This window comes from Musca domestica, unplaced genomic scaffold, assembly GCF_030504385.1.
Source record: "Musca domestica strain aabys unplaced genomic scaffold, Musca_domestica.polishedcontigs.V.1.1 33, whole genome shotgun sequence".
Lineage (NCBI taxonomy): Eukaryota > Metazoa > Arthropoda > Insecta > Diptera > Muscidae > Musca > Musca domestica.
Genome location: NW_026712312.1, coordinates 10,189,609 through 10,214,203, shown reverse-complemented (window position 1 = coordinate 10,214,203; position 24,595 = coordinate 10,189,609). Strand labels below are relative to the sequence as shown.

Sequence of the window (24,595 nt, the reverse complement as noted above, 5' to 3'; positions counted from 1 at the left end):
ATAAGCATCCAAATCTCTTTAAATTTATGCTAACGCAAGATTTGTTGTGAAGATGATATGTATCTGCCAACCCCTTCTGGTACCTTACCCACAAAGTGTCACAATTTCCAATACCTTTATCTGGCATAACTTGCGAAACAAATCGATGATTCTTTACAACTTGTTATATCTAAATATTTCTCTTAACAGGAAATCTGACATATGTAAATGTTCGATTTCCTTAAAATGTTGCACATACCAGTATTTTTATGTGTATTCCATGAAGTGTGAAAATATTGTACATATCTCATATAAAGTATAGAAAGTAGTCGATATGGTCCAAATCTTAGGAACCTCCCTCATAAAGGGTCAACAGTTTGAGCAGAGTAGTTATCGGGACAAATCCTACATCACGAATGTTAAAAAATCGCATGTGGGACACTTAAGAATGACACGGATTCGAAGTTACGGATGCCTAACCCACGCTTTAGATGAATTTTAGACCATGCGTCCAAGTTCCGAGTGTAATAAATGATGATTGGTATTAGAGATTACAAACAGCCTAGTATCATCAAATAGTTTCAGATTAAGATATGGCTTCCATAGTTTCAGACTAAGATATGACTAGCTTTTCAAATTTAATACGTATACATTCCCATGTGGCCTTGCAACTAAGTGCGAACTACCACTGCCCATCTAAGCAACTTTTTACATTATATGGGCCCTAAAATAGGTAAAAATTCTCGGCATTCTCGTTGCTAAAAAACTCTTTACGTTTTTAACGATGTGTGTTTACGTTATTCATGACTAATTCAAAATTTTTTACACCACGGCCAAAGATCACCTGCAAATCGGATGCTTCGGTGGTGGAATTGTTTAGATTCAAATAAACTTGAAATAGGTTTGATTTTCTTGGCAAACCGCTGGCGAAGAACAATAATGGTGGGCACTCACTTCAAAGTAATCGAAGTGTTTTCAGTGCGAGTCGGAGGCGGGGGAGATATCGAATGCTCCTTTATTTGCCCCTGTTCGGTGGTTGCGTTAGTGTTTAGATGGAAATCTTTTTTTAGCTGAATTAGATTTCTAGTTTTCGGTAAAACGGTGGCAAAGGTGAGGCTGGCTGACTGACTGACTGAGTGACTGACTGAGTGACTGCCTGCCTGCCTACCTGACTATCGATAAAATAAATATTTACATTAGCGTTGAACGTTAAAAGCTAAACAATTGAAGAACACTTTGTATGACTGGTGTGGCGAGCAAAGTGATGGGCTGAGGTGATTTCGTAGTGAATACTTTATATTTCCGAAGTATTTGTTGGAGAACGCTCTTCAAGACTGCGGTCTGAAAGAAACACAAGTAACATTGGAATTAGAATAGAGAAAACAATTACATTTATGTTTAAATAAATGAGTAATTTTTAGTTTTACGCACTAACACATCGAAAGGTGGGTGAATGTGTGTGTGTGTGTTGGTGTTGAGGAGGATTTGTGGGAAAATGTTTATGGTTCTGTTGAATTTGGAAAATTTATTCACGGTTTATTTTTTATGCCGATGAAAAATTGTTATTCCATTTAATTAATTAATAAACTATGAATTGAGGAACGTGTATTCCGGTGAAGGAACTACTGAATTCAATTAACCAACCTAGCAAAATATAATATTTGAGAATGCGGCCAATAAGGTATATTTTAAGATATATTACCCATGAGGGATATCATGATTATATCTGCATATAAACATATCTCAACAAGAAAAGCCCTCACCACATAATGGACTTTTTAGAGTCTTCATACCGGATATTTTAATATTGGCATGTGATAAGGAGAAGGTACTTCCGTGTAATGGACAAAGATGTTGTCTGTAAATAGTCACCTATTTCCTCGATTGCAGATTATAAAAAAAATTATTGTACAACTCGCACGAGATGTAGGGATGTCCATCCGTTGGGTTTAAGAATGTGCATAACAGCTACCTCAGTCGTTGACATAGACATAGGTCTGTTAGGGAGAGATCCTTGGAAAAGTATGAAGGTAAGTGTTGTTTTACATGTACAGTTGACCGCTGGAAATTTTCAGAAAGTCTCACAATAGTATGGAGGGTATAACCACCATATTCGGAACCTTGAAGATTTTATCGACATTATTCAGTGGAATTGTTTCAAATTTCGAATTTGAAGTTCCTAATAGGTACGGCAAGCTTTAACAGAAAATTGTCTTTTCAAGTCCAGGTCTTCGTATAGCCCCCATATATCGGTACCTCCCGATATTCGGTATTTTGCTGATTTCAGCAACATTATTCGCCGGAGTAGTTTCATTTTTGGTATTTGCAATTCGTACCGGGTTCTTCAGCCTGTGACAGGAAATTGGCTATGCAGGTCCACGTCTTCGTATAGCCCCCATGTAACTGCACCTCCCTATATTCGGTACTTTGATGATTTTAGCACATTATTCGCCGAAATTGTTTCATATTTTGTGTTTGAATTTCCTAATAGATACTACAGTGTATGACAGAAAATTTTCTATTCAGGTCCAGGTCTTCGTATAGCTCTTAAATGTCGGTACATTTCGATATTCGGTATTTTGACAATTTTAACGACATTATTCACGGAAATTGTTTCAAATTTCTTTTTTGAAGTTCCTAATGAGAACTACAGCCTGCGACAGAAAATTGTCTAAGTAGGTCTTCGTATAGCCCCTAAATATCGGTACCTCTCTATATTCGATATTTTGATGATTTTAGCTACATTATTCAATGGGTACAACAGCCTGTGACAGAAATTTGCAGGTCCACGTCTTCGTGAAGACCTCAAAATAACGGTAAATCCATATATACGGTATTTTTAAGATTTTGATAGAATTTAAAAAGGATTATATTTTTTCTTTATTTTTTTTTTCTTTTGAAAATTTTTAAATTCTTTCCAAATGGTGGGTGGTATTCAAAGTTCGGCCCGGCCAGACTTACTGCTTTTTCACTTTTTAAAATAAGACTGTATCAAAGTGATTACTGGAAAGGGGGGAATGTTAACAAAAACATTAATTTCAAAGAGCAAATCCCAGTATTGGGATAAAATGTCGTAAAATGTTTCAAAGAACCTTCATGTACTACTAAGGGCTGCTTCGAAAAGTGAATTTTATCCAGTCATACTTCCGTTCTGAAAATATGAACTAATCGATGCCTTTTTTCGCCAGTCTAAATTCGTCATAAATGTTCCCAGAAGAACTTGACGAGATTTGTCACCAAGAAATATTCCAAGTTTATTGGCCAATTAATGTGAGGTTTTACCAATTTGAAAAAGCAAATACCAGCATCGAATCATTTGACATTAGTAAATACACTCAATATCCACATTAATAATGTAAACATTTAGGCAATCACATACCGCCATCCAATATCATCAATTCCCTGCTCTAATGATTTGCCTCATGTGCCTGTGACGTAACATTTCATTGTTCTGGTTTCATGGTCGGCGGGTGATCTCTTTGATGGACACTCAAAATTCTGAGGTGGGGCAGCCGCATTCCCAGAGAAATATCAAATAACATTGCAACTGAAAGTGACAGGTATGAGCTGAGTTTAGTTGCAATCTGACATTACATTTGAAGTTTAAATATCGAATTTTCATTCTCGTTACTTCAAATATGCAAATAAATTGGTGGCTGTCATTCGGCAATGCTGAACATTTCAATCAAACATTGTGGATTCAAAAATGTTGTTTTATTCCACGGCATGGAGATTATTTTGTTGAGAAATAGTGCATACACACATACACATGCATACAAATATCATGTATCTGCCCATGTTTGAAGTCTGACTGTCCCTCGCCTTGGTCGTGGTCGCAAAGTCATTTCCCGCGTCTGCATTTATGAAATGTCACAGTAGCCGTCATTTTAATCATCCGACTAATTACTGTCATTCACATCATTAGGCTCCTCTGAAGTGTTCAATATGGCAAATGCAAGCAGCGGATGGCCCATTAAAGTCCGCATTATTTGGTGGCTGGATGGATGTCACAGACGTTGTTGCTGCAGCTGAGGCAACTTCGAAGCCCGCCATTCACCCCTACCACCAACTAAAAATGCAGCATCCTCTGGCTCCTGGGCCAGCGTTCTGTGCTGTGCAACAAAAGACGCCTTTGTGTTCTTGATGGGATGATTGAGGATAAATTCGAAGGAAATTAATGGTTGCCCGAAAAGGAATTCTTGCAGACATTCATTTCAGATCTTGGGTTAATTTGTTTTAAACCATTTGAAACATGTGTTCCCTATACCGATTGCAGTTTTTTCCCTTTTGAATGTGCGTGATTAAACGAGTAGTGGTATAATGAGTTCGGAAGTTGGAAAACAAAATTTCCATAACTTTTGAAATGGAAATGTATATCGCGATTAAATTTCACTCAAATCAAATGCTGACACAATTCCTAAAGTTTGAAATTGAATTCCTATTCTAACTCCTAAATAATGTATGCAGGTATGTTGCTGTATGTTGCATTAAAAACAAAAAACTGTAAGCGTTTCCAAAACCATTTCCAAGAAGATTTCTTTTAGAATTTGATTAACCCCTGTGTCGAACACATTTCATGTTCACATGAGTTGCTTGACCAACATTTATGGAAATTCAAGAAAACCCCAAAAATTTGCATTTTCCCAGCAGTTTCCATGCTGTTGTTGTTTGGTTTCAGTTCGTTTTAATTAAATCAATAGATAGGGGAGACCCGAATTATTATTATTGAACACCATCGGGCGGCATGTTGAATTGGTGAGGGGGCTATTTTGATGTGTCCAAGCCACACATGACTTGTTGCCACCAGTTGTGGCACCTCGATAAGAAATGCATGCCCTGGGACGATAGCTACCAACAGTGGATGGTAGCAGCAGCATATTTGTTATGCCACTCAAAGCCTGCTTGCCGAAGCCGAACTGTGTGGCTAAGCATATCAAAAAGTTATAAAAGCCTTTTGTAAAATAAATACGACGATAAACAACGGCAACAAGAAGGAGAACAACGGAAACCCGCCACATATTTGCTAAATGGTGCCCAAAACACACAACACCAACAACTGGGAAGATGTTAGTAAATGTCAGACTTGTTTTCAAGTTTAAGGAGCCCAACATAAAGAGATCAGGTTAATGAACCTGGTTTCCAGAAACAGTGAATCCCTTTGTTCACATTCAGTTATAAAACATATTGTCCGCTCTCTCTCCCGTTACCCCTCCCTCTACACCAATCCAAAGAGATGTTGCACGCCACCGGCAAAAGTGGCGAAGATCAAGAGAATTTTTATATTCATACATTTTTTTTTCATCGGCATCGGTCTTTCCTTTTTCGGATTCGTCTTCGACATACAGTTAGGCGAAAGGCAGTGACTAAGTTAAAGCAAAAGCAAAAGCAAAAACAAAAAAATTGTCGCATGTTTGGTATGACACGTCAGTGTCATTGAAGTCTTTTGTTTTCAGGACGTTCCCTAACGCAAAGTGGCCGATATGATTGGTTTGAGTTGGCGATGGGTTTGTTTGAAACAAACAAAAAGGAGGGTGGTGGTGTGGTGGGGTTTCATTCGTTCCACTTGACGCTGTTAATATTCATCACCCGTTCGCCACATTTGTTTTGGCTAGGTTTTCTTTATATTCGGAATTCGAACATGATTTTAATTAGCAATAATTGCCGATGACAGAATTAGAATTTAAGTGAACAGATTTTAATCGCACGCTTATGGGTACTTTCAATGTTTTGGTAAGTTGAATTTCAAAACTGGCAAAACTCAGCATATTTGGCGCAAGCGAATTTATAATTTTTGTGCAACTAACATGACCAGCAAGTGGGATTAATTTTAGGTTCACAAAACAATTCAAATACACGGATGACAAAATTTAGAACTCCAATTCGCTTTTTTGTTCAAAAAGAAAAAAAAACTGATGCCAAATCAAACCTCAATTTTAGAGTGTACACGGGCGTCATGCTTAGGGTATTTCCGAGTCAGTGTTGATCGGCATTAAATCGCTGGACTGCATAACTGGTTAACCTGTGTATGCGTGTGGCCGAAAAACTCAACGCAAATTTGTCCAAAAAAGTGGAGGTGTCAGCACCCGACAAATAATTTCCAATAAGAAAAAGTTCAAAATTTATTGTTTTTCAAACTCGTATATCTTACGTTCCCTACAGGGAGCAGCAAGTTTACCATCCGTGATACAATATCTATTTATGTATATGAAGACGTATTTCAAACAATCGTCATAAATGCTTCTAATAATTCGTCGTAATCTGAACTCATCAATTGCGTCTGTTGCAGTCATTTTTATGTGCATCACTTGGCCACTATTGACATGTTCGGTGTCGAAATGCAACGAAGTACTTAAGTACTTACATCGGTATCCCGAATTAGGGAGAAACAACGCACAACAGGAACACACGCCAAATAAAGGCAATCACCTCAGTGTCTGATTGACTGAGATTTTCTTTACTTCTTCCCCATGCAACTTGCAATCAGTGGTTGGTGTTCTGTTTGGTTTAGATGCTGTGGTTGCTGTGCGAATGTCGGTGGTGCAAGACAATGGCGCCTAGCTGTTCGATTTGTTATTTCCCTCTTTTCATGGAGCAAGTTGCAATGTAATGTTAGTTTTTTTTTTTTTTTTTGGTTTTACTTATTGGAACAGATTTAGGGCAAATCTATTTCAATAACAATTATTATGTTGGAGGAAAAATAAAATATGAGAGGCTGAAATTTCTGTTCCGAATATTTATTAATGCAACAAATAATACAACACTATGTAAAGGTTAGTTGAGCTGTTTAAGTAGAGGTGTACCGATATTAAGGAGTTGGGTTTGGGTGTTTTTAGCATTAAATATATGTTTTGAATTGTCGAATTTTCCGCTCCTCCTGCTATTACAATTCCGGTACTCAATTATTAAAATAGATAAGTAGAATTGCAAACTAATTACATCTTCAAAAGAAGTAAGTGCTAAATTGACAATCGAATAAAAAACAAGTGAAAAAGTAGAAAGTGCGGCCAGGACGAACTTTGAATACCATCCACCATTTGGAAAAAAAAAATTGGAAATTTAAAAAAAATAAGAGGAACTTCAAATACGAAATTTGAAACAATTCCGGTAAATAAACTCGCTAAAATGATCTAAATACCGTTATATGAGGGCTATACGTAGTCGTGGGCCTGCATATGCAATTTTTCGTCATAGGAAATTTGATACAACTCCGGTGAATAATGTTCCTAAAGTCATCAAAATTTCGAATATCGTGGGGTACCGATGTAGGTCCCCACGATATCGTGGACATTTCTCTTCCAGGGGGTAAAGTGCTTAGAAAGAACTTCAAGTATGGATTTTTTGACAATTCCATTGAAAAATGTAGCTACAATCATCAAATACCGAATATCGAAGAGTACCGTTATATGGGGGCTATACGATATCGTGTATCGATATAGCCCATCATCGACCTTGATCTGCCTGCAGCCAAAAGACTGATCTGTGCAAAATTTTAGCTTCCTATCATTATTCGTTTTAACTTTAGCGTGATTACAACAGACGGACGGACGGACATGACGAACTTAGTATACCCGCCATACCCTCTCTGGTAAAACTTAGCAAATTAATAATAAAACTGTTTCAATTGAACATAAAGTACAGGACTCATTTGTTTATATGTTGGAGAGGCGATGACTTCGGAATCGGTATCACCATTGCCGTAGTGCAGCATCCAGCAACGGATTTGAAAACATCGGTGACGGATGTAAATATTTACAAAAGTTACAAAACAAAAACAAAATACTTTTAATTGCAAGAGCTATTGTATGTTATGGTTGAGTATGAGGTTGGGTCGTAAAAAGAGGAGATTATTTTTTTGCTTCCCGTATATTTTGCTTACCTTCGAATTAAAATAGTGTACAAGAACTTGTGGAGCTATGTCCATTATTCAGTAGTCTTATTCTCGCATACCTGCACAATATTGCTATTGACTTTTAATTTGGCAAAGCTAACGATAAACCCCAAAGTTCCGATTTCAGATCTATAAAACTAAATTTCCTGTGAAATGAGGGAATTCGGTTCGAAAAATTGTACTAGGTCATTCTCGATTCCACAATTCTAAGGACGACCCATCTTAGTGTCTATACATTGTGTGCCTGAAATATATCGCCTGATTAAGAGGGTTTGTAATGAATGTAAACATGTGTCAATGCGCAGAAAATGAAGAAAAAAAGAAAGTGCAACACTCGTTGCGTTCGGTGCAAATGAATTGCATTCAGAGTGAGGCTGTCGCACGCACTCATACACACACACACACGTGCAACGTTGCATGCAACGCACACACATCCACAATCATCCTTGCAACCTCGCAGAGAATGCTGACTGGCCATGATGACTTCATATGGAACACAGGAACATGACGTTTTTTTGCCAGCGAAAAGGAAAATCCTGAAAAATTAATTAAAGCTAATTGGCAGTACAAAAACAAAGAGAACGTCAAAAAGCACTAACTACAAATAAACATAACGAAACACAATTAAAAGAGAGAAAAAAGAAAAATAGAAGAAGAAGAATAAAGTAAATAAAGGATCCTACTTGCCGTGCTGTTCTGTCAATGGGCGTACGAAATAGCGATGCGACAAACCTAGTGGTATGGGCAGAGACAATTTAAGTCGCTTGTGTTTTTTTTTTTTTTGGTTCAAACTATCGTCACTGTCCACTTACTTCAGAGAAGCATATCATTGCCACCGATGGGAATTCAATAGTACAACGCATTTTATTTTCCAATCGAAACACAGATATACCCCGATTAGTTCGTAGTTCAGCTGCAGACTTCTTAAAACTCAAATGGTTTCCTGAGTCGTTAACCATGTTTTCGAGACCTATCTGTTTTGACCAAGTCTGGCGTTTTGTTTCCCTAACACACTTTTCTCAAAAGCAAACAAACCGCAATGCGTTTGTTGTCCAACACTTTCTGCTTCGACGTTTTCGCCGAATGTCGATGTGTGGAAGATCTTGACTTTGGCCACAAGTGCCTAATTAGAACTCTTGAAAAAAAAAACCGTTGTGTTTTTCCTTGGGCAAAGACCCAAACACCTGTCCAGCACTTGACCATTGTCATTTTTTTTCCGAAAAAAAAAAAAAAAAACAAAATTGCATAGGAAGAGATGCCAAAGAGATTTTTTTTGTTGAGGTTACATAGATTCAAAATTTGGTAAGCATTGACTGAAATAAGGTCCGATCGAAAACTGCTTTAATTATATAATTATTCAATTGCCAATGGGAAACTATGAATGGCAAGAGTTGATCCAATTCTAATCAAACACGGTTCCAAGAGATCGCCCCCAATTTGAAGGATAAAGTCGCTGGAAAAGGTTTTCCTTTAGGATTTTTTTCGGCATTATGATGCTGTTCGAATTCTTTTGCCTTTGTTTATTTTCCACATAACTTTGATTAGACCCCTCTCCCCGCCCTTCTGTGCTGGAAATGAAAAATTCACCAACCTAGCTATAGCCATCGCATAGCGATGATTAGTCTTAAATTTCAGCATAAAAATACTGGAAATGCTATTGAATAGAGGAACTGTATATTTTTGTGTGTTTTCGTAGTTTGTTATGTTTTTGTTTCTCTTCTCTTTTTTGCCAGAACCGCCCACATCAGCAGTGGTCGGAGGCATCATATTATGATCACGTCTAGCATAGTCACATCCACAGATTCGAAGAAGAAGAAGATGAACGAACGATAATGCCAAACAATTACGTAGCCCATTTGTTTGGCACGTTATTATCGAATTGAGTGAATTTATTGAATTTTCCGCAACAGGATTCTTTTTTTTTCGACAATTCGCATGAAATATTCCAGCAAACAGTGGGTGAGGCGCAACGTAAATATTTACTAATTTTGGGGTTTTATTTTTTAATAGCGATTTAAATTTAACTTAAATGTATCGATTGTTTATTATTTGAAGATTTGCCCAGTTCAGGGAAAGTACTCATGCTGCACAAAACGTTGGCTTTCTGGCAAAACAATCAAGACCAAATGTTCTAGCTTGCAGGCTGCATGTCTCTACTTCAATTTATAATAATTCCCACTGCTAAACGTGGACAAATATTGTCGGGTTAGAAGAGAAAATACAATTTCTTATAACACTCCACTCGAGACGCCAACTTGCATATCGTAAATGTATCCAAGTTCGAACATGGGACATCGTGCCTTCCTCACAAAGGGTTAATATTAAATAGAAATTATAATTCTCAAAATTGGAAAATTTGCTGCCTCATTTTCTCCAAAATACGCACATTTCAATATTTTGACTCACATTCTCTGGTACATTTCTCACAACATTTTCGAAAAAAAAAGAACCGTATAGCTTGTAGGTACTACGTTTATTTAGGTCAGATTGGAAATGAGGTGAATATATTTTTAGTTCTTCTCTCTACAAACATAGAGTAATAATAACTTTCACAAAATAAGACATTAGTGCTCGATATTCTTCAACTTCGAAACCGATCGAATCATATCTGGTACTTCCCCAATCAAATTACACATACAGTGGTCACCATTTCAACTCAAATTTTATTAGCAATACTTTATTCTTTTTCACATTGATTGTCCATTCATCTCTCATTCTTCCATTTTTGCGAGTTTCACCCACTGTGCAGCCATAGTTTAACATGGCATCCATCAATGCTTGCCAATAAATAATCGACGAGTACTATTTCTTGTTTAGTATTTCAACACATAATTAGAGAACTTTTACTTCAAAGAGATGAATGGTCTAAAAAGTAATAACTTTATTCGTTGGCCTTTTTTTAATTTTGGCATTGGAATGTTTCGCCTGATGTTGTTGCCCTGTGGAAATGGCTTTTGATTTGATTTGAGTTCACCACAGACGGGTATTTGTTTTTCATAATTGAAGAGATTTCCTTCGCTGCCTCTTTTTGAAACATTTTTTTGGTGTAAAATTGGAGGCTGTGACTGGCGTTGTTGTAGTTGTGAAACCATCTATTTTAATAAACTGTTAAGTGAATATAATTTTGAGAACATTGGATATTTTCGGATGTGTTTATGTTTTCATAATTTTATGTTCAAAGAAATCTGTATATAATTCAGATGTTGATGTATAGATTTGTAATGACCTGATAAATAGTTTTTTTTTTTTTGAAAATTTTACACACTGACTTCAAGTCCATTAATCAATAATAAAACTCTCAACGCGAAATGTATTATTGGCGGCTAAGAAGAAGAAAAGGAATATTGTAGGCAGTTTTTTTTTTTTGCAAAAGAATTTTGTCGAATAATAAAATTATCGTAAAATTAGCCCAAAAAATAAACTAAATTGAATACCGATAAATGATAATCAAATACCAAAATATGAGAAATTAATAGCAAAATTCTCAAAATAAATATATAAACAATTTATTTTGTTGCTTGATTTCTCCAATGAAAATAGTCATTTGCATATTAAACATGAGCAAATGAATTGACCTTCGAATTCGAGGTGATTACTTTTTCACAGAAATCAAATGTGTATTAATATCAGCAATCAATTAGAAAATTTAGATGTTAATTTCGAGTTTTATGAGCTTCATGGATATTCCAAAATTTTGAGCCTTTGTGGGGGAGGTACCAGAAGGAATGGAACGATATATTCTATTTTTTAGACCATACCTTGGGTCAATAAAAAAAAGTTGGAGCAAAATCGGATTCTCCTTTCTCTATATGTGCGATGAACCAAGTTTGGATCAAATCTGATACTCCCTTCGAGAGTTATCGTGCGCACCAGCCAGACAGACGGACATCTCTAAATAGACTACAAATGTTCTGAAACGGATTTGGTCCAAAGAGTTTTATGGTTCAAAACCGTTGTTTCGATGAACCATGTTTTGGCCATATCACCATGTTTTGGCTGAGGGTATAAAAAGCGGTTTTCTAGGATTGCAATTGAATTGGTAGTACAAATTTCGATAGACAATGAAAATGTTCTGAACAACCAATAGAATACTAGAGCGCAAATAATAAATCGAAAAAGGTGTAGAAAGGAAAACAAGTATACCCACCACTCCTCCATAAGGCGAAGAAAACATTTATAAATAAGAAAGTCAAATAAATAAATAAATATTTATAAAAAGTTTAAGAAATATGTTCGTTTTCGAAGTTTTGGGGGACTTTTAGTAAAGTAAAGTACCTTTGTTTAGATTGTTGTCATATGATCACCTAACTGAAGGCTCCACCGGGTGCAGTATAAATTTATATGCATTGCAAAACGCCTGCATATCGTTTTCAATATTTCTAGCACTAGTTCATAATTAAAAATGAATATTGGATACCATTTCTATAAGTATAATATTTTTTTAGTGAACTCGAAAATATTTGTATATCCGGTGCTATTCTTGGTGAGCATTAATTTTTTCACGTCAAGAAATTGTTTGTTTTAGAAAATAGATCAATGGATAAATTATGGCACAGCATGTGGGCGTAGTGTGAACCTTGGATTGTTCGATATTAAATGTGTTATAAGTTTCTTTTTTAATATTCCTTTTTTTATTTCTATTCATGCTATTTTTTAAAGTTTCCATTGAAAGCTGTTTAGAATGGTACCAATTTCAGTACTTTCAATAAAAATAGTCATCACTCTTCGATTTATATAAGATAACTCAAAGGTCATTGTAGTTTTTTTAAAAACTATTTTTAAATGAATTAAATGAAGAATTCATATCTGCATGTATGTGCTATGCATGTATATGTATGAGTGTGTGTGATACATCATTGTATACAACTGCAACATACCAAGTGATAAAATCACATTTTATGCGAATTTCGAAACATATAATTATCGAATCATAAACTTTTTATGAGTTCCTTTAATGCCTTTCTCTTTAAAGAGTGAATTTTCGCAAGAATGCCACTTGGCTGGCAACGCACACATGTTGCATTTATGGCTCGGGGAATTTTTTTGCAACAAATGAAATGAAAATCTCAAGCCAGTATACTTCCAAACGTATCGACAAGGTCGACTCTCTTTAAATGTTTATCAGCGTACCAATGTTTTTCATTTCTTCAGTTTTTTTTAATTCTACGAATGATTAAAGACTTGGCTAAATCGCCAAAATCTGTAATTCGGTCCCAATCTTCAAATTGTATTTATATCTGCCTCGCCACAGATACACATGACAAATGCATTGCTAAACCGATATTACTGCTTCCAACAATTGGACATTTGAAATAAATGTAAGAATATCATCAGCAAAAGTTGTGTGTGTGTGTGTGTGTGTGTGTTTTAGTTGATTATAACTTCAGCCGACTGAATGCAGAGAGCGGTCAGTGTTGCTAAAAGAATACGCACACACAGCTCCCAGCATTTTGAATGGACCGATGGATGGACGGATGGATGCAAGGACGGACATGTAACACAAATGCCGCACAACTGAAAGTGATTATAACACGAAAGCATAAAACAAGGCTCTTTCCCTCATGCTCCCAGCCGTAGACGTAGAGGACGTTGATGATGATGATGCTTGTGAGGCTGATTCTGATGACACAGTCACAAGGACCACTGCCGCTAAATTTGATGATGTTTGTTTAGAGAAGCATAAGGCAATGTTTTGCCAGTAAACAACGACATGATAATAAATAATTTCTGCCTATTTCTTCTTGGCATTTCCATTGAAGACGCAGAAAACTGTATTCAACACTGAGTCAGAGGCCTATTCTAACGTTGGAAGAAGGAAAAGACAATTTTAAAAAGTGAAGAGACATTATTGCCTTTGTACAAAATAGTGTAATAAAATAGTTATGTTTTTTTTAACTTTAAGCTAAATTCTAAAAATTATAGTTCCAAAAAGATGTCGAATATCTGCCCGCATTGCTTACTTTGCTAGTTCCACAATCAGCAGGACTATTCTGTAACTTTATTGATTTTTAAAATTTCTTTTGTTATTGTAACATATAACAAGTCAAAAAGTAGTAAGTTCGGCCGGGCCGAACTTTGAATGCCCTCCACCATTTGGAACGAATTTGGAAATTTTCAGAAAATAAAATCATTACAACATTCTGTTAAAATTTTAAAAATACCAAATATAGGCATTATATTGAGGTGTATACGATGTAGGCCTACATAGGCATTGTTTGTCATAAGCTATTACCATATTCAAATTCGTAACTTGAAATAAACTTTGAATAATGTTGCTAAAATCATCAAAATATCGTATATAGGGAGGTACCGTTATATCGGTGCTGTACGAAGGCCTGGACCTGCATAGACAATTTTCTGTCACAGGCTGTAGCATCGATTACGAACTTCAAATACCACACCTCAAACAATTTCGGTGGGTATTGTGTTAAAATCGTCAAAATATGGAATATAGGGATGTACTGATATATGGGTCCTATACGAAGACCTGAACCAGCATAGATAATTTTCTGTCTTAGGGTGTAGTATTCAATTCGAACTTCAAATACCAAATTTGAAACAATTCCGGTGAATAATGTCGCAACAATCATCAAAATACCGAATATCGAGAGGTACCGTTATATAGGGGCTATACGAAGATGTGGACCTGCACAGACAATTTTCTGTTTTAGGGTGAAGTATCCAATACGAACTTCAAATACCAAATTTGAAACAATTCCGGTGAATAATGTCGCTAAATTCATTAAAATACCGAATATCGGGAGGTACCGTTATATGGAGGCTATATGAAGACGTGGACTTGCACAGACAATTTTCTGTCTTAGGGTGAAGTATCCATTTCGAACTTTAAATACCAAATTTGAAACAATTCCGGTGAATAATGTCGTTAAAATCATTAAAATACCGAAAATCGGGAGGTACCGTTATATGGGGGCTATATGAAAACGTGGACTTATATGGCCCATTTACGAACTTAACCTGCCTACTGGAATACTAAACATGTGTGCAAAATTTTAGCCATCTATCTCAAATCGTTCGAAAGATAGCGTGATTACAACAGACAGACAGACAGACAGACGGACATGGCTAAATCGTCCTAGAATTTTACGCTGATCAAGAATATATGTATATACTTTGTTGGATCTGACATGAGTATTTCGTAGAGTTACAAACGGAATGACAAAGTTAATATACCCTCCATAGAATGGTGGAGGGTATAAAAAGATCAACCAGATGAAGTTTTTGGAGAAAAAAACAATGAGTAATTTTGAATGTCTAATTATGTTTTTTCTTTGTTTTTGAACATTGCGTTATAATTTGCCCAACAAAGTGATGAGCGACATCTCTAGGTGGTGGTTGATGATGTACGCGCCTTTCATAGGCCAGCAAGAGGGAGGTACTGCAATAATTTGCTGTCTAAATTACTGGTCGTTTTCTTTGTCTTGCCACATGGGTGTGTTGACGCAATTGAGTTAAGAGTATTGATGTCGTTGCATGCAACATTTGTTTTCTTTTTTCGACACCGTTGTTGGTGTCCTCAGTGGCTGGGTTCTTCATCGTCGCACAGTGATTCAAGATAGTTTTTATATCCTCAGCCATATGGCTAGGGAGAATATATTTCATTTGATACAGCCAAGTGCCACATCGAACTAACGTTTTTAGACCCAAATCCGTTTTAGAACATTTGGACCTGAACTGGCGATGTCCGTCCGTTAGTCTGCTAGTGCGCACGATAGCACAGTGATTCAATATAGTTTTTATATTCTCAGCCATATGGCTCGAGGGGATATATATCATTTGATACAGCCAACACGTGCCTGATCGAAATAACTTTTTTAGACCCAAATCCGTTTCAGAACATTTGGACTCGATCTAGCGATGTCGGTCCGTCCGTCTGTCTGACTGGCTGGTGCGCACAATAACACTCGAAGGAAGTATCCGATTTGGTCCAAACCTGGTACATCGTAATATTATTATCAAACTTAAATCGAGTTCGGAGATGGACGATATCGGTCCATTCCTTCTGGTACCTCCCCCACAAAAGTCAAAATTTCAAAAATAATATTTTACGGCACAGACAGAGTAGGGATAATCCGATTTTGCTCCAACTTTGCAAATTCTAATATTTGCACTAGTGCTAGGTCACGTGCGAAAATATCGGTCCACTCCATCAAGTACCTGCCTCGCAAAGGGTCAAAACTTATAATATGTGATGTGATATTTTCATTAAACCAAGGTCTGGTGTTAAGATGGCATATATCGGTCCACTCCTTCTGGTACCTCCCCCACAAAGTCATCAAAATGTGGAATGTGCATGAAGCTCATAAAACCGAAATTAATATCCGATTTCACTCTGACTTGGTACACCCATGAACATCCATTAACGACTTGAGTTTTTTAAATAAACAAATAGGTGCATGCTATCCTCATACCTTTTGGACCACCTTAATTTATATATGTGTTCTATTTGAAACCCATCAACATTTTTAATATAGGTAATGGTGAAATGGGGATTTGACCTTTAAAACCGAATCACTGTACGTCGCCAGGAACCAGCGGTATGAGTAATCTCTTAGGCATTTAACTACACCCGTACAACGGCACAAACACTAAGCGTCTTGTTCGTCCGCCAATGCTATTTATCTGGGTATGTCTGTCTGGTCATGTGGGCATCTGATATCTAATAGCCCTTTACTTTTTTTCAACATTGTCTTCTTCTTCGTCTTCTTAGTCCATAAGTTCGTTTTGTCATAGCACATCTGGAAGGAGCTGTCCTCCCCATCTTCTTCATTTTGTTTAAAATGAATTGTTGTAATGATTCTGTAGCATAAACAACAACAACAACAACACTCGCACACATGCACTTGACTAACAAGAATCGGCATCCATCCAACATGGGCACATCCACAGCATCATTGCATGGCACTGGGTTAATCAAGTGGCATGGGAAACTGTCCGTCCTCTTGTACACTTGTCCATTGATGGGGCCTTTCAACGCACATCAATAAAGCCAATACCATGGTGAGAAAGAATTCCAAACATTTTCATTGGAATAACATGGAATTGTAAAAGTAAAATAAATACATTTTTTCATCGTCCGCAAACCGAGCTATAAATTCTGGCAATTACAGGCTGTGGTCTGTCTATATGGCCTAAGTATATAAATGCTATTGTTTTTTCGTTTGGTTGTAAATTCAACAGGTGGAACTACAAAGTTGTGTAATTGTTCTAAAAGTGCGCTCTTTATGAGGAGCAGTATTTTGTTGCCTTTGAAGTTTGCCAATGGCTTCGAGAACAGGTCGTTGCTTTGTTTTCCTTTAAATTAGCACCTCAGTATTGGGTTCATTCAGTGGAAGTTCAGGTGGCAAATGGGATGTTGTGCAACAGCAGATGACTGATTTGAATGCACTTCATTCATTGATGCATTTTCAGGTTAAAATGGAAATTTCTGCAATGACGTATTTGTTGTATCTAAAAATGGTGTGTGTGTGTGTGTGTTTAGAAGATACAAGGCCGCTTCAGAGTTTAACTGATTTGAATTCTATCAAAGGTTCTGTCCATTTGCGGTATCTTAAAATACGTCTTCATTTCTTCAGACATTTTGATCCAATTTATGTTTTTTTTTTATTTTGTCGTCATAACTGTCCACCTTGTTTGGCACAGCATATCATATCGAGGCGTTGCTATGGCTTCTACCTTCAATGTAAAATGAAATTTAGCGGACGCATTTGCAGAGGTGCATTCATTCATTTTTTTAGGTTTCCCTAAGAAATGCTTGCCGACATGCTCTTTGTCGGAGGGAGAGATGCCATCATTGAATCTTGTAAAGAAGTACTGTAGGTCAAATTAGGAATGGTGGCTGGCATTGCTGAGATTCAGCTATCCAAAGCGTACCAATTATGTATTTTAATGCTGATTATTGTTCTTGGGGGATAGTATTATGATTGTTTATAATAAAATATTGAAACAGAAACCGAAGAAATGTAGCATTCTGTAAAACAAAATGTATCTACTTCGTTTTGTGATTTGGCAATGAATTGTAATATATTTCTGTGTTTTTGCCATGCAGATTTAATATGGGCATTTCCACGAAAGGGAAAATAAAATCCTGGCAAATATGGAGTTCATATTTATTTGTTTTTGTTGATTCCGAAGGACTTGCTGAATATAATAAGGTATCAAAAACACAGGACATAAGGAGGTATGGCTTCTCTGCATGACACCTTTTATTGGGATGTAAGAGCAGTGGTGTACCTTAGAGCTCTTCATTAAAAAACAATGCGACAAAGCCAACTTGTTTATGCATTGCCTTTATCTGCACAAAAAGTAGTGCAGCATTAAGTTTATGTTCGATTGCATCAAGGTGGCGCCCAATACAATTTTACAATATTCTTATTTGATATTTTAATTTGAAAAACTCTATGCATGGAATACAATTGCATTAAAGAGAAGAATAGTAAATCGATTTTGATGTAGTTGCTTTATTGGGACATAAAACCGTATACAAATACTGTCATTTGATACAAACTTTTGGCCTCAACAAATTTGCCTGGCGCACTTCACGTAGGTGATGCTTAATTCCAATACTATTTTCCTCTACAATCGACTCTGTGACATTAGGACGCAATGCAAAGCGCACGAAAAGTCCATGACACGCACACCAAACAAAATAACACAAAATTATGACCATAAACGTAGACAGTAGGACGCCAGTGCTGCGATATCGTTGTGTAAAATAATGAACGACGATAATCTCTTGCGCCCCAGTCGTGTGTCCGCACTCTGCCAACGTAGACAGGACCATGCTAAATATTTTGTTATTTGAATACTGCACTCTCACCTTCCCCTCAGACCCCCTCCCCCTCGATGTTCATGCGATCTAAACGAATAATCGAAATGACTGCTAGCGCTCTTTATTTTCGGTTTGTTTGGCGATGTTTGATTTTGGATTTTGGTTCGTTGCCAATTTCATTTTGTCACTGCGAGTGGCACGCGACTTTCACATGCCAGCATTGGCAGCGGGAGGGACAATACTGCAATGAATTGGTAGTGGCGCTGATATGTGACGTTACGCTTTGACGCCTTGCCCCCAGCAGGCAATCGCTGTATCAGACTGACTGTTATTTTTCTAGTTCGGTGTTGAAATTTATGAAAAAAGTATATTCGTAAAAGTATTGATCCCTATGGTTGCATGACCAAGTGAGAGAATGAGGTGAATTCTAACGTGGAGATATAGGGCCGGAAAAATGGATAAATGCGCTATATTGTGCCAAGTCAATTTGGGGGTTCATCATTATACCGTCCATTCCACCAAAATATGAAAAGTATATTAATTACGTCACTTGATATAATTCTTAGACACCCCATTAAGCTTGTAAATTAAAGTCCATACAGCTCATATTATTTATGTAGAGCTATAAACTTGATATAATATTTGATATTGTGTCTATGATGATTAGCCATAGACCCCATATAATTATACCTCCCGAATTTGTGGTATTTTTGGGTAAATTATTCAACAGAATCAGTTGTGATTTAAAATTTCAGACATTCGAATTTAGATTAAATTTAATAATTTAAAATCCATAAATGGATATATTTATATTAATAACTTTATTAAAATATGTTTTTTCCCATATAACTCTAGTTATTACTTATGATAGCAAATGTATATGTTGTAGTTTTGCTTCTTTTCTTTTTTTGTTCTTGAAATTACTTTACCATTTCTTTTAATTAATTTTTTACTTCTATTTTTAAGACTGGAAATAAATTTCTAACTAAGTTTTACATCATTTTATGTTAAGGGCCTTTAGCCAACATTTCTGAGATAAAGAAATAAATGTCCTAGCAGCGTACCTTATCCCGCTGTTCAATTTAAATATTAAGATGGGAAAGTGCATGGGAAATAAAAACAACGCCTAAAAGTATGCTCTCTTATGTCTCATTATTGATACAATGTGGACAAAGCTTACGGTAACGTACTACCATAACGTTTTTATACCCTCAGCCATATGGCTAGAGAGGGTATATATATATCATTTGATACCGCCAAAACGTGCACCATCGAAATAACGGTTTTAGAACCAAGGTGTCTTTAGACCAAATCCAAATCAGAACATTTGGAGTCGATTTAGCAATGTCGGTCTGTCCGTCCTCCTATCTGTCTGCCTGGTGTGCACGATAACTCTTGAAGGTAGTATCCGATTTGATCCAAACCTGGTACATGGTAATATTATTATCAAACTTAGATTGAGTTCGGAGATGAGCAATATCGGTCCACTCCTTCTGGTACCTACCTCACAAAAGGTCGAGTTTCAAAAAAAAAAAAAAAAAAAATAATAATAATAATAATAATAATAAAAAAATTACTGCACATAGAGAGAAATGGTAATCCGATTTTGCTCCAACTTTGCAAATCCTAATACTTGCATCAGAGAATTCAATTTTCTTCAAATTACATGAAGATGGAATGTATCGGTCCACTCCTTCTTGTAGCTCCCCCACAAAGGGTCAAAATTTTGAATAACCAAAACGCTCATAAAATCCAAAATAAGCATCTGGTTCCCTTCAAATTAGACACATCACAATATTCCTTCTGGTACCTACTCCTCAAAGGCTTACAATTTTGAACATCCATGAAGCTCATAAAACACGAAATTAACATCCGATTCCATTCAGACTGGTATATCTGTATATATCCATCAACACAAGATCTGCGATAAAGATAGTACAGATCGGACCATTTCTTTTGGTACCTCCCCCACATAGGGGTCAAGATTTTTGAAAAACAAAACGGACAAAGAAAGCAAAATAAGCATTTCCAATACTTATATCTGCCATAACTTGCGAAACAAGTCGGCGATTCTTTACAACTTGTTTAATCTAAATATTTCTCTTAAGCAAAATCTAATATGAACATGTAATTTATCGAAATTTATAATTTATAAAAGTTTTAGATGAAGTATGAAGATGGGATACGTCGGTCCGCTATATCGGTTACCTCACGCATATTTCCACATTTCCCAAAAATTTGCACATATCTTTTATAAAGTACAGGGAGTAGTCGATATAGTCCAATTCTGGCACGTTGTAATATTTATATCAGTCTTAGGTAAGATACGATTTGGTCAATAATGCCCAACCGCTTCAGTACCTCCCCCATAAAGGGTTAACACTTTGAATAGTCATAACTCAAGGTTGGGGGTATATATCTGTCGGCAAAACCGACTGATACTAATTTACTTGTTTATTTAAATATTTCCATGAAACATTTACTTTTTTACCATTTTCCATCTGTCGAAAAGAAACGTGATTTTTGTGGAAAAAATAATTAAATGATGAGATAAATATCACTTCCTCATCAATTCTCTCTTTGAAATCTCACTTCCTATTTCGAGACATTATAAACATTTCATTTTGTTTTTGACAGATAGTAGTGACAAGTCCCATTGATGTTGGCGGAGTTTCCTACTGTCTCCAAAATAGTTTTTTTTTATTTATTTATAATTTTTTTTTAATTTTTTTTTGGTAAAATTAGGAGCTCGACAGTCGAAATAGGCTTTCTAAAAATATCACTAACCACAGATGAAAAACATAAACATACGTTACACATATCTACATGCGTGTGTGTACACATGAATGTGGGTCTCGAAGCGAGTACGGCATCTAGAGATTTTGGCTAACAAAAATAGTCACAATTTGTGGAGTATTTTTACTCCATACCGGAAAACGAATGCGAACGACAAATGTGTGTCATCTAAGTTAATGGATTTTCCCAGCAGGTCATTTGGCTACCCTGAAGTTTGGAGAATTTTTAAGATGTAGTGCCTTGGCGACAGGAAAAAGATCATGTCTCTGTTTTGTTTTCCTTGTCGATGTAATTTTGAATAGATAATAATGTAATGGGTGTAATGTGTAATTAATGACAGCACAATAGCTTATTTTATTGTTAATGTAGAGCAAATGTTTAAAATCTTGATAAATTCTATATATACTATAAACAGAAATTGTTAAATAAAGTCATCCTAGAATGAGCACGAGGTTACCTGAGCTGTTTTTTTAAGCTATACCTTTGACTCATCACATTGTCAAAAAGAATGTTTAAAAATGTTTGATGTAAATAAATAGGGAACTATTTTCTATTCAATTAAAATTTGAAAAGGTAAAAAAATCAGAACTGGAGATGCTTATTTAATGTGAAGTCATGGCTCAATAAAAAAGGTTACTCAACTTCAATGAAACTTGAAAAATTTAAAAAAATATAACAAGAATGTAATTTTGTGGTTGTTCCGCAAGATTGAATCTAAAATAGTAGAACAACACAGTTTTATCCCAAAATTTTACAATGTATTGCCCATTAACGTCGAAAATATGCATTTATTTTTGAACCGAATTTTAAATAATCTCAAATTATTGTATTTTTTATTATTTTATTCAAAACAATACACACACATGCACATATACGAAGACGTCGACCCGCTTTCGAAATTTTCAAATACCAAATTTGAAACAATTCCGGTGAATAATGTCGCTAAAATCATCAAAATACCGAATATCGGGATGTACCGTTATATAGTGGATATACGAAAACGTGAACCTACACACGAATTTTTTTGTCATAGGCTGTAGTACCCTTTACAAACTTTAAATTCGAAATTTGTTACAATTTCGGTGAATAATGTTGCTGAAATCATCAAAATACCGAATATCGGCTATATGAAAACGTGGACCGACATAACCCATTAACCTGCCTACTGGGCATGTATGCCAATTTTAGACTTCTATCTCAATTCTTGATTACAACAGACAGACGTACAGACAAACAGACATCGCTAGAATTTTACGCCGATCCAGAAAATATGTACTTTGTAGGGTCTCTCTAATGTTGCCGTCGTTTTTCTTATTTTTTTGCAGATTACCGCCTTTGATAGCACTCTTAATCATAGTTTGTGTGCAGACTTCTCAAGCCAGATTTGTAAGTACAATTAACAGTGTCGCCATTAACAATTAACTAAGAGTCTTCACACAACTCCATGTCTCCATCTTTGCAGTTCGGAGATAGACTTAAGCGGCAGAATGGTGCCAACATGTATTTACCAGCTAGTTCGATAGTTCCCGGTGGCGAGGGAGATGACCCCAACGAATGGACCGAATGGAGTTCTCCATCAGAATGTTCACGTTCCTGCGGCGGTGGTGTTTCCTACCAAACAAGAGAATGCCGGAGGACGGGGTAAGTTGTGAACGGAAAAGGTTCAATGTCTTGGTTGTAAGTGACTTTGTTTTGTATTTCGTAGGCCAGACGGATCGCCTATGTGTAGCGGCGGCAATCGTCGCTACTTCTCCTGCAACACCCAAGACTGCCCCGAGGATGAGCCCGATTTCAGATCTCAGCAGTGTGCGCGATTCAATAACGTACCTTTCGATGGCATCTTCTACAATTGGGTACCCTATAAAAGTGCTCCAAATCCCTGCGAACTGAACTGTATGCCAAAAGGTGAACGATTCTATTACCGCCACAAGGCCAAGGTTATCGACGGTACTCGTTGCAACGACGAAGATCTGAATGTGTGTGTCGATGGCCAGTGCTTGCCGGTGGGCTGCGACATGATGTTGGGTTCGAATGCCAAGGAAGACAAGTGCCGCCAGTGTGGAGGAGATGGAACTACGTGCCGCACACTCAAGGATCGCTTTACAACCAACAATTTGGCTACCGGCTACAATGACATTCTGCTGGTGCCAAGTGGAGCCACCAATATTCGTATTACGGAAACTGCTCCGTCCAATAATTACCTGGCCTGTCGCAACCTCACCAGCCACTACTACTTGAACGGCAACTGGCGTATCGATTTCCCTAGGCCAATGTTCTTCGCTGGCTCCTGGTGGACATACCAACGCAAACCACATGGATTTGCCGCCCCCGACCAGTTGACTTGCCGCGGTCCCATTACAGAATCGATTTATATTGTTGTCCTGGTTCAGGATAAAAACGTCAGCGTCGACTACGAGTACAGCATTCCCCAGACAGTTATTTCGAACACACCCGCTGTTTACAACTGGACGCACATGGAGTTCGGTCCATGCAGTGCTTCCTGTGGTGGTGGTGTCCAACACCGCAACGTAAGTTGCAACAATCGCTTCAATTTAGACCGTGTTGACGACCACTTCTGCGACGAAAGGACAAAACCGGTTGAAAGTCAAGAATGTGGAACTGAACCATGTGCTCCCCATTGGCAAACGGCAGAATGGGGCAAGTGTTCCAAGGGCTGTGGTTCGGATGGTGTGCAAAATCGTACTGTGACTTGTGAGAGAATATCGCCAACTGGAGAACGCACTGTGGAGGATGACGCCGTCTGCCTGCAAGAAGTTGGCAACAAACCAGCCACGGAGCAGGAATGTAATCGCGATGTAAAGAATTGTCCCAAATACCATTTGGGTCCATGGTCACCGGTAAGTATAATCCCCAATAGGTCAGAAGCATAGTCGTAACACTCAATATTATTCCAGTGTGACAAATTGTGCGGAGAGGGCAAGAAGACCCGTAAAGTTACCTGTTACATCGAAGAGAACGGTCGCAAACGAGTGCTGAGCGACGAAGATTGTGTTGAGGAGAAACCAGAGACAGAGACGACATGCATGTTAGCTCCTTGTGAGGGAGTTGATTGGATAATTTCCCAATGGAGCGGGGTAAGTTGAATCGAACCAGTTTCTAAAGAAATTTCATTGTGACCC

The 24,595-nt window shown here is 37.0% G+C and overlaps 1 protein-coding gene across 5 annotated transcripts in view; it reads left to right on the top strand.

Annotated features, from left to right (window-relative positions):
* The window catches only part of LOC101894735 (papilin), a 42,240-nt gene that overhangs the window by 5,620 nt on the left and 12,025 nt on the right, over window positions 1–24,595 (top strand). For all 5 annotated transcript variants that reach the window (XM_011296724.3, XM_011296721.3, XM_005176063.4 and 2 more), the window contains exons 2-5: window positions 22,781–22,841; window positions 22,918–23,096; window positions 23,161–24,313; window positions 24,371–24,550. In XM_011296724.3, the coding sequence (XP_011295026.1) occupies window positions 22,781–22,841; window positions 22,918–23,096; window positions 23,161–24,313; window positions 24,371–24,550 (1,573 nt within the window). The remainder of the gene's footprint in view (window positions 1–22,780; window positions 22,842–22,917; window positions 23,097–23,160; window positions 24,314–24,370; window positions 24,551–24,595) is intronic.